This window comes from Magallana gigas, chromosome 4 (genome assembly GCF_963853765.1).
Source record: "Magallana gigas chromosome 4, xbMagGiga1.1, whole genome shotgun sequence".
In the NCBI taxonomy this organism is placed as follows: Eukaryota; Metazoa; Mollusca; class Bivalvia; order Ostreida; family Ostreidae; genus Magallana; species Magallana gigas.
In genome coordinates this window covers 19,337,728-19,349,847 of record NC_088856.1, presented here as the reverse complement: position 1 = coordinate 19,349,847, position 12,120 = coordinate 19,337,728, and the positions used below count along the sequence as shown (strand labels likewise).

General features: G+C 32.9%; 1 protein-coding gene across 1 annotated transcript; it reads left to right on the top strand.

Annotated features, from left to right (window-relative positions):
- The first annotated feature begins 4,403 nt into the window (after nt 1–4,403).
- On the top strand, nt 4,404–11,156 carry LOC105324946 (G-protein coupled receptor GRL101). Its single transcript, XM_066081563.1, has 9 exons — nt 4,404–4,585; nt 4,790–4,918; nt 5,307–5,495; nt 6,305–6,600; nt 6,929–7,028; nt 7,841–9,769; nt 10,112–10,239; nt 10,929–10,997; nt 11,089–11,156. The coding sequence occupies exons 2-9, from the start codon at nt 4,825–4,827 to the stop codon at nt 11,119–11,121; spliced, it is 2,838 nt and encodes a 945-aa protein (XP_065937635.1). The 5' UTR covers nt 4,404–4,585; nt 4,790–4,824; the 3' UTR covers nt 11,122–11,156.
- Nucleotides 11,157–12,120: the final 964 nt, after the last annotated feature.

Here is a 12,120-nt window from a genome sequence, read left to right as displayed (position 1 = left end):
AGTGTGGTAATAATCTCTCAAATGTCCAATATTTTTATATGTATATAATGATGCAGGATTTGGAAACGAGTAAACACTTAATAGAGGGGGTTGTTCCCGTTTTGCACACATTTGAAAATAAGGTATCGAAAAAATGTGTGCGAAACGGGAATTTGACCAGGTGAGACTATTGCTCAATTGCTATAGTCTATATCACAATTCCTGCGAGGGAAATCACACCTATTGTTCTATACCCAATTATCAAATGTGTGCAAAACGGGAACACACCAATAGAGGACGTATGAAATGTTCAATGTTTACCTGTTCATTTCAAACAGTCAAACACCTGAAGGCGCGAACCCTTCACATCTGCAGGGTGGTGTGTGCGTATATAACACCTGACTGAAGCAATTGTTTAATTAAAGACACCATTCAGTTTCATTTCCTGCTTATATAAGATCGACTGGCAAAATTAATGTTGAAATAAAAAAAAAACCCAGGTTAATACTGTTTTTAAATGTGAGTTTTAACTACATGTAAAAATTATGTATTTTCATTTAATTTACACTTCGTGATGGATGTTTACGAACTCATCTCGGGTATGTACTCCTTTTAAAGAATTACAAAACAATACCTTATTTTATAACAAAAGAATCGAAATTGAAAAAAAAAATACAAAATACAAAATAATTAATGAAAAAATATATACCCCGGACCTTTTATGTTAGGCGGACCTTTTCTTATACGGGTCGGACCCTTTTAGAGCAAAGGCAGACCTTAAATGTTAACATTATGGGTCCGCCCCGGACAATTTTACAGGACGGACCTTAAATTATACGACACCCGTCACTTAGATTTTGAGAATTTGGAGCCCCTGTATGCATGAGATTCTGTTTTCGTTGATGTGGATCGGGATTTCTGTCACAAAATGTAGCACCGAACTTATGACAAAAAATGCCCTTAACAAGTAAGAAATGCCCTACAAATAGAGTGTCAATATACCGGTATATGATTATAACCAACCCGTGTTCAGAATGTACTGTTACAGTACCCGCAACGTTATTTTTTACAAGATAAACGATAGGATAGGATTCACGCACGATAGGATAGCATTAACGCACGATAGAACAGTATACACGCACGAAAGGATAGGATTAACGCACGATAGAACAGTATACACGCACGATATGATAGGATTGATACACGATAGGAAAGGATAAACGATGTTCATGATAAACGTATGATCGCTTTAAACGATATTTACGAACAAACTGATAATGGCAGAATTTGAGAGAGAACACGTACAAATAAAGATTTACGTGGAATTTCTTTTTAGAAACAATTGCCGAGTTGTTAATCATCGCTGCATCATTTATAGAATGTATAAAAACCAGTTAATTGTTTTTCAACTAAAATTATGAGCTTTAATGATAAATTTTCTGTATTGTTAAAATTGTTTTCATTACCGAACACCCTAGCCGATCGCCGCGAATATTTCAGCCCGAGATTAAATCACTCGGAAACTAGCGGGTTTAATTATATAAATCCAACTCTTGTATAAAGTAAATATAAAATCTTTCATAAGTACATTTCTTCTGTATAAAAAAATGATGCATTAAAAACGAATTATTACAGACAAGTTAAAAATTATTTACGCAGATACACATTCTGCGTACGATTTGTTAACATTGTTTTCATTACCACACACCCTAGCTGATTGTCGTGAACATTTCAGCCTGAAATCAAATATCACACGGAAATTAACGGGTTCAAAATACAACTCGGGTTTTAATTAAATATAAATGATATCATAAATAGTTTTGTGTCTGTAAAATATGATGTAACAAAATTATACTGCATAAAAGTTAATGTTTACGCAGGTATACACTCTGCGTACGATTTGATATCTCCGATATACAGGTAAATATGTTACCTTGTTCCTAAGAACTTCGTTTTTTTATTTTCAATGTAAACAGATATGATTTACATATAATATTGGTTAATTTTGATCTAAAAAAAAATTAGTATCCTGACGGAATGTTGGATAGGATTTGAAATTCTTGTTCGATAAATATTCGTATACGGCGGACCGAACGAGTTGCAACTTAGTAATACTTATGAAAAGGCACGAAACGATTAACACGATAGGATAAACGGAAGAATTGTTTAAATTAAACGATAAACCTGATAGGATTAACGCACGATAGGATAGGATTAACGCACGATAGAACAGTATACACGCACGATAGGATAGAATTAACGCACGATAGAACAGTATACACGCACGATACGATAGGATTGATACACGATACGATAGGATAGGATTGTAAAAAATAACGTTGCGGGTACTGTATTAGCTCTGTGGGACAATAAGAAACCGATAATTACACCAACAGATTTTTTTTATGACAATTCGATAGAAATTTTAAAAATAATTACATACATTCATTAGAGTTAAAACTGCGTACACTAATTAGGATTGTATCTAATATGTTAACGTTACAATAGAGACCCAGATGGTACAGATTGCAAAATTAATACATTCCATCTGGTAACACTGTTTTTGTGATTCTGTACTGCATACTAACAGTTACTTCACAAGAAATGAAGACAATGTTAAATACATGAAGGTATATATAACGAAGAAACGATTTAAGATGAATTCTTCGATTAAACAATAGTGCGAATTCAAAGAATCTGTCTTCAGTTATATGTTTTAGTTTTCTATTCGTAAAAAAATGACAACCGTTGCTATATGACTACGAAGGAAACATTAGGGAAAAAATAAATAAATGTTACTTTGAAAGTTACTTGTCTTAAACATAATAAGGTCATAAATTTGTTCCTATTTTGGAAAAAAAACCCTGAATTTTTATTTTCTACTAATCGAGGCCTTGTTTTGTCTTTATTGTAGCGAGGTCGCATAATACGCAACTCGTTCTTGTTAATTTTACATTCAATGTGGTTTAGTTAAACAGCTATTGAATTAATGTTTGATGTACTGAGTGTAAGTTGCTAGTACCAATGACAAACCTTAGTAGATCAGTGTAATAACTGTTAGTACTAGATTGATACTTATAATGGATATTTGATGAAGGTGACTTTTCTGAAATACACTAGTACATGTACCTCAATGTTCCTTAGCGAATACTAAAATTAAGCTAAATAAATCATAAGAAGCAAAATAAAACGTGCGAAAAAACACCTCTATTTCATTAAGATATTCCTGCTTTGTCAATTCACAAATATAATTACAATTTAAACTAATGGGTCGGTATGACAAGACCTGAGCCCCTGGGGGACAGAGAGAAATCAAATTGTTTTAATAATTGATTATATATAAAGTGTTAATATACCGGTATATGATTATAATCAACCCGTGTTCAGAATGTACTGTTATTAGCTCTGTGGGACAATAAGAAACCGATAAATACACCAACAGATTTTTTTTATGACAATTCGATAGAAATTTTAAAAATAATTACATACATTCATTAGGGTTAAACCTGTGTACACTAATTAGGATTGTATCTACAAGTTAACGTTACAATAGAGACCCAGATGGTACAGATTGCAAAATTAATACATTCCATCTGGTAATTATAACTTTTCTATATATAATATATATATATATATATATATATATATATATATATATATATATATATATATATATATATATATATATATATACACACCCATTTTCATGGACGTTATGAACTCTTAAGCATTTAAAGCAGAGAGGAAACACTGTGATTCTGTACTGCATACTAACAGTTACTTCACAAGAAATGAAGACAATGTTAAATACATGAAGGTATATATAACGAAGAAACGATTTAAGATGAATTCTTCGATTAAACAATAGTGCGAATTCAAAGAATCTGTCTTCAGTTATATGTTTTAGTTTTCTATTCGTAAAAAATAACAACCGTTGCTATATGACTACGAAGGAAACATTAGGGAAAAAATAAATAAATGTTACTTTGAAAGTTACTTGTCTTAAACATTATAAGGTCATAAATTTGTTCCTATTTTGGAAAAAAAACCCTGAATTTTTTTTTCTACTAATCGAGGCCTTGTTTTGTCTTTATTGTAGCGAGGTCGCATAATACGCAACTCGTTCTTGTTAATTTTACATTCAATGTGGTTTAGTTAAACAGCTATTGAATTAATTTTGATGTACTGAGTGTACGTTGCTAGTACCAATGACAAACCTTAGTAGATCAGTGTAATAACTATTAGTACTAGATTGGTACCTATAATGGATATTTAATGAAGGTGACTTTTCTGAAATACACTAGTACATGTACCTCTATGTTCCTTAGCGAATACTAAAATTAAGTTAAATAAATCATAAGAAGCAAAATAAAACGTGCGAAAAAACACCTCTATTCCATTAAGATATTCCTGCTTTGTCAATTCACAAATGTAATTACAATTTAAACTAATGGGTCGTCATGACAAGACCTGAGCCCCTGGGGGACAGAGAGAAATCAAATTGTTTAAATAATTGATTAGATAAATTACTGCTGTAATAATCTAGAGTGCTCAATTTTTACAGAATAGAGGACAATACAATATTGGACAGTCACTAACTAAACGGGTAGGTGTTATTTCTTTGTTACAAGTACATTTTGTCAAAAGTTGGCCACCAGATTTCATGAATTTTTATATTGGCCTGTGTTTTAATATGATAACATTGATACATGTAATTGTTCGGCTTATTACAAAGTTAATTGGCATAGCGTATTGCAATTTTTAAATTACAATTAGAAAGAAATAGTCTGTCACAAAATATCATTTTTAGAAAATTTCTAAAAGTCGCTTCAGTCTGCTGGGGCCATGTTCTGTAGTTGGATCGTACGGACACATTGGATTGCATTCTATGTAGTGTTGACGTCACAGGAATCCTCCAACGCGGAAATGACAACGACGGGTAACTTTTGCTACAGGACTTAATCTTTTTTTACGGCTATTGAATAACTAGAAATAAAAAGCAACATAAAAATAATAACTGATATTAAGATTGTAGAATATTAAAAGAAGAGACACAATGTACATGTATTTATACAGTATGAACTGCTCTGAAAAGGAATTTAACTTCACTTTATTCACAAGAAAATATTACAAAAATAATCCTTACAATGAGCCATGAAATTCAGCATTGCACTTCAGCTAAACAAGCAATAGGCTGTTTAGTCTAAACCGTAACAGTTAAATTTTACCAGTATTTGGAGTGGTAATATTGACTTCAAATAAGAATGAACCCATATATCTGATCACTTATCGATTGATTCTTATTTGAATCACACAATATATTTCAGTGGATTGCGATTTTTCCAACGACATGTGCAGTTGGAGGAGTTTGAAGGAGCATGCGCGTGATGACGATGTAAAGTTGTTATGTGGGCGGGGCGGGAACGCCTCAGACTGCCTACCGTCCACCAAATACTTCATAAGAACCTGGTCTAGACTCAGCAATGGGGATATAGCGGAGGGGGAAATTACGGCGGGTAAAGATCGAAAATACATTAAAGGGACATGGTCACGATTTTCATCAAGTTCTATTTTCAGTATTTGTTTATTTTCAAGGCTTTAGGAATGCATGTCTAGTGACCAAATGAAAGTTGAGAGTCAGTCGTAGAGTTTTATGAAGGATATAGAGCTCACAATTCTTTGTCATGTAAACAAGGCTCGTGCCCTGTTTTTGTTGAAATAGGCTCAATATACCTGTAAAACAATCTCTCTTTTTTGTTGATTTGTCTATCTTCTTCATTTTATTAAAGCATAAATAAACAGGTCGGAACGTTTAAAAGTTTCATTTTAGGTCTAAAACTGGGATTGTTACTTCAACATTCAAAATATAATCAAAAGTTATGTTTACGTAGCAAAGATTTGTAAGCCCTGAAACTTGCTTTTGATATAACGAATGGCATTCGAATTTTAGTTGTCTAATAAAAATGCCATACCGAAGCATTGTAAACTTCAAATTCGGAAAATAAGTTTTGAACCAAATTGTTACCATGGTGGTATACTTAGAATTTACGGATGAACTCGCTGAACACTGTCTTTGTATGAAATAAATATATATAACGAGTTGTTCTATTATCAAACATCAAAACAGACTTTACAGTTTTATGTTTCTGGGAGAATGATTTGCGTACTTTGTGTAACTTTATTATCTATTGAGATTTATGAATGAATAATTGATGTGGGAAATAAAAAAAATAATTTTTCCTAAGTTAGATTTGTGTTTTTGAAAATCATCTATCATTTATCAAGTACTGCAAATCAAGAACGTTATAAAAAAATACATTTGCAGAGTTAGGAAATTTCTCTGGCATTTTGGTTGGCTTCGTGGACAAAGCACTCATACTCCCAGGGTTGAATTTTGAACACACCTCCTACATTGTGAGTGACAGCCTACCAATCAGCACCCGCCCAAGAAGTATTCGCTACAACTACTATATCTACGGCAGCGCGGTGCTGACAGTATCTTATTTGACCGATATCTCCGTATACAATAGTAAAATCATTGCTGTTCACAACAGGAGTTCAATACAAAACAGAAATATAACATCTGGATGCGTGGATCTACCTTTTAAATTCGATATCAAGGTAAAACGACCCCCCCCCCCCAAAAAAAAATACTACACACATTTTGAACTTATCATAATGTGCTGGATTTTAATTCATGCCAGCTCTAACAAATTAACACTTTGCGCCACATAATATCGCTAGGATTTTTTAATACATGTAACAGCTCTGAAAAGGAAATGGAAATCTATTTTAAATGACAATTTTACAGAAGTAACACCTGGATTAAGATATAAATACATTTAATTTAAAATATATTTAAAACAGTCATTTTGATTTTAATACAATGCATTCGGATAGATACTAGTAGTACTAACTTATTTATCATTCTTTTTATTTATACTTCCAGATAGTATTCCGGGCATTATTTGAAGGACGGAAAGCGAAGGCCGTCCTACTGTCTGATGTGTTTGTTGAATACGGTCTCTGTAACGATATGACTATGTATGGTAAGATGGATGTTTTTCTATAACGTTTTAGATCTTTGCGTTACATGGTTTTTATGTTAGCAAACATCGTATGGTGGCATATTTCTGCCACCACGTGATTACTATAGTATTTCGACCTGTCAAATTATTATGTCGATTTGTCAGAAAATAACCATAGTGACTAGAAACTAAATATTTTGTTATTTAAGAGTTCTTGCCTCTAACTGCCATTCACATATCATCTTGTTGATGTTAAGATCTGACAAGTCGACTTAGCGATTATTAATCTTATTTGGTTTTTAAAATTTGATGTTTTAAATTTCCGTCATTTCTTTTTTCTTGCCGAAACAATTGAGTACGTAGTTTAGAGGTTTGATACATCATCAAGAGGCGTTTATACGCCTCCTTATAAATAATCTAGGTATAAAATCAACACATGATAACAAAATGGCCGCAAGTTTGAAGAAAATAATCATTAAAATCATTAAGTCGACTTGTCAGAAAATGACGTTGACTTGCCAGATGTTGTGTCGCCCTGATAGAAAATAATGTCGACTTGTCCTGTAATTATATCAACTTGTCAGATCAAGTCTCCAAAAAGATCTGACTCGTTGATATAATATCTGAAAAGTTGACATAAAAATCTGACAAGTCGACTTATCATCTGACAATTAGGTGTTGATAGAATTATGTTACCAAAGATGTCAACTGGATTTCTTCGTATCTTGCAAAACACAACAACAAACCTTTGCAAACAGTTTTCTGCATCACGAAAGCAATATTACCTTATAGTTTGTTTTTCATTGATTTACATTGATTATTATTTTTTACAGAACTAACGAAGTCAATGAAGGAAGCAACACATCTTTTCCCCCAAGATCGAATTCTGTCTTCGAAAAATACCACCTTTTCTCATCTAATTGATCAGAGAGACTCCATAGACCTTTCTCTGTGCCCTTCTTGTAGAAACCATGACTTCAGTATTTTTGCAGACCCTCTAACTGAATGTTACTGTAAAGAGAGAAATGACGTATGTGTCTACTGCACATGCTCCAATATAAGCACCTTTATTTCCATTCGAAATTTTCGTTGCAGTTTCTTTCGTTTAAAAGCTAGAGATAATCAGATAAATGTAGAATTTCTCAACAGCAGTATCGGCGATATCTCACTCAGTGTAGGCTTGGATAACTATCTGCTTTTTAACTTTAATGAAACGCAAATAACTTCTTTTACATCAGTTGCTATTCGTGGATCATATCATTTTATTCATATTTGGGAAGGTATTCTCAACCTCTTTCAGTCTCCATTTGATTTTTACGTCGTAGGCAAAATGAGGAACTTTTTGACTCATTACAGCGTGACAAATGATGGTCTATATCTCGCGGAAAACAATTTTGAGGACGTCAGTAGAATAAATGTTGAGTCTTATGCGAAGACTCGAGTTTCGACTAATTTTAGCAATTGTAATATTTCTGAGCAAACACCCATTTACATCGAGTCTAAAATAGTTGATTTGAGCAGAAACCGGATCCGGTTTTTCTTAGTGAACTACAAAATAGAGGTGTTATACATTCAACACAATTTGCTCGAAGCTGTTGTGCAAAATGACGCTACGAAAGAGACTACTTATTATCCCCTTTCTATCTTAGATATGTCCTTTAACAGAATCAGGAAGCTACAGCAAGAAGATTTTAAGTACTACGTGTTGTTGATAAGCTTAAATCTCTCTGGTAATCAAATACAAGATATCGAGGAGAACACCTTTTCCGACTTATCCATGTTAGTTTCCATCGACTTATCTGGGAACAAAATTTCCGTTATCCGCAGGGAACATTTCAGGTCACTTGGACAACTTCAGTTTGTGTATATTCAAAAGAACAACATCTTTCAAGTTTCTAGTGATATATTTCACGGCCTAGTAAGTATGAAATATCTACAAGTGGAATCGTTCTCAATCTGTTGCGTCAAACCACAGTCACTGTACAACATAAAGTGCGTGGCTCCTTCTACTGAAATCTCATCTTGCGATCATCTGATAGCGGTTCCCATTCTTAACGTTGCTATTTGGTACATGGCCCTCTTTGCTTTGTTTGGAAACATCGTCGTGATAATTTATATAGTTTCTTCTTTGAAGAAGAAAGTTTCTATTACCTATTTTATCCTTACGCTGAACCTCAGTTTTGCTGATCTCCTAATGGGAGTTTATCTCTTCATCATTGCTATGGTTAACTTGAGATATACAGGCACTTACGGTTTAATGGACTACACGTGGAGACATAGTTGGCTATGCACTCTGGCTGGTATCTTAGCAACGGTTTCCAGTGAGACGTCAGCTTTCATTGTTTTTCTAATTACCGTTGACCGTTTTCTAGCCATCAAGTATTCCATTTCGAAAATTCGTCTGACGAAAAGAGGAGCTATTGGACTATGTGCTTTTATTTGGCTTACATCATGGCTTTTGGCAACCCTTCCACTGCTGATTTACGAAAACTTTTATTCCAAGTCCGGGATTTGCATCTCGCTGCCACTCTCAGTTTTAAGAAAGACTGGATGGCGATATTCAATGATAATCTTTGTGGGTCTGAATGCTCTTCTCTTCATCGGAATTCTTATTGGTCAGATTGCTATATTTGTCGAAGCACTAAACGTAGGAAAAGTCGTTAGGACCTCTAAAATACGAACACGAGAGATTTCTTTGGCTAAGATCTTGGTAGCAATAATCGTCACAGACATGCTTTGCTGGATCCCGATTGGAGTCATCGGTAAGAGAGAGAGAGAGAGAGAGAGAGAGAGAGAGAGAGAGAGAGAGAGAGAGAGAGATTTAATTGAATAGATGCAATTGTGTATAAATCAACAGTGTTGTCTTGAACTCACAGGTTTACATGCTTTTTGTTTTACTCCGAACCAAGTAGATATTGAAAAAACACATATGTTGATTAATATAATGTATTAGATAATGGAAAACGAAAAGATCACTGATTTCTGATGAATTCTGTTAACCATTTGGTGTTTCCGTTTTATTTTATACCTCGTGTTGTACATGCAATCTTACCGTTAGTTCTAGTTTGGGTTTTGTTTTAAAGTTGGAGATTGTATGATTTTAGGAATGGTGACTTTCTATGGTGAGGAATTCCCCAGTGACGTGTACGCTTGGATCATTGTTCTTGTGCTTCCTGTTAACTCGGCCCTGAACCCCATCCTCTACACAATGACTGCTGTCATCAGACAAAAGGTACTATGCAATCATTAAAGATTCGCAGTGACCCAATGCTCGTTGGTTAAGGTATCCATCACCATATAACTCACATCGATTTAAAAACAAATTTTGATATAGAAATTACCATACTTTATCGCAATTAATTTTTTTTTTTTAAAATATATCAGATAGAATTCGCAAGTTAACAGCTACAATAGATTATTGAAATACTTTTCATTAAGTGTACTCTAAAACAGCTGTAAGATCGTTTTAAATAAAATTTAAATTGGATCAGAAGTACTGAATAAGCTTCCGATGAACCTCTAAATGCAGTTGTCCAAAAGAAATAAAAACCTTCTTTAATGATCAAATTTTGTTAAACATGCATATAGATGACTGCATGGAAGAATCTACATATGAATTTTCATAACGGTATTCGGTATAAATTCAGTTTCATAGATCGAAATTTTTTTCCATTGTTTCAATTAAAGCATTTCCTCACGTTATTGACATCCATTTGTGTTGCAAAGGTACGACGTGTGAAAACCATTTCATTTTCTTCATCTTTGAAATATACCAGTACATGCACATGTCAGATCTTTTCCTTAAGATGATGATAACAACGTGAATCATATTATCTTCAGAACTTTGTATATAAAAAATATTAGACATATAAATTGATTTGTATCTTAATCTATCTTATCCTTTTAATTGTATTTTGATAGAGACAATCTCACATTCATCGACTGACTCAAGAAAACCTTATCCTGAGAAAACAGTTGGACACATTGAGGGTGAGGCTATATTTGTGCAAAGTTTGAGAATAATTGCTGATGCACACCATTGATATTCACAATTTCCTTGTGTTTTTTTTTTCTTTTATAGAGTTCTATTTCATCGGCTTCAACAAGGCGTTAGAAACATTTTGGACTTTGGACATTTTCCTTGCGTATATACATATATATATATATATATATATATATATATATATATATATATATATATATATATATATATATATATATATATATATATATTTCATTAAGTGTACATTGCTGGTGATAAACCAGTACGTTAAACACTTACAATGACAGTTTTTTTTAGCAATATGTGCTAACGTTACATTTTGGAAATTACAAATTGCATTGCATTTTTACAGTATATCATACCTGCTATATGCAAACATTCTCCATCTCTATAGAATTTCGCCTGCATATCATTGTAAAACGTCGTTTTCATTTATCTATAATGTACATGAATAAAGAACAAATAATTTCATATTTATAACGAATAGTCGTCTCCATTTTAGGAACATGATCACGATTTGGGTCAACAATTGTTCTCCCGTTTTCAATGTTTACAATTCTTTAGTAAGACATTTCTAATGGACAATCAAAATGGAGTTTCTGTGGTCGAAATATAAGAGAAATACAGACCTTCTCGTGAAATAGGAAACATGAAACATGAAATATTCTAAGAATTGGGAGCTCTGTATATCGCTTAATAAAACTCGAGGACTGTTTCAATGAACATAAGATTTAGAACAGCCCTCGTGCTAATGAGCGGGTCACTTCCCTATTACATTTGTTTATATTATCAGTAATGTCTTTTTTCTTGCATGGAAGAGTATCATTATACACGTATAATGGTTCTGTAGTGTATATAAAAATATAGAAATAAAAATAAAAAAGAAAGTAATACAACATGTAGTAGTACATTAAAAATGAAATGAAAATTCTTATTAAGTTATTTATCTTTTTTGTCAATTTACTTGAACAATATTTAACACAACTCTAAGTCGTACTTAATTATAACTGAAGATGTGATTCATGTACATGTATATAAAACGTTTGGAAAATCATGAAAATATTTTAAAAACTACTTGTAAGATTTAAAGCATGCTATTGATATGATATT

Coding starts and splice junctions, on each gene's coding strand:
- LOC105324946 (XM_066081563.1), top strand. CDS start 4,825: ATGTTCTGTAGTTGGATCGTACGGACACATTGGATTGCATTCTATGTA. Junction 9,770..10,111: donor GATCCCGATTGGAGTCATCG/GTAAGAGAGAGA, acceptor GTATGATTTTAG/GAATGGTGACTTTCTATGGT. Junction 10,998..11,088: donor AACAGTTGGACACATTGAGG/GTGAGGCTATAT, acceptor TTTCTTTTATAG/AGTTCTATTTCATCGGCTTC.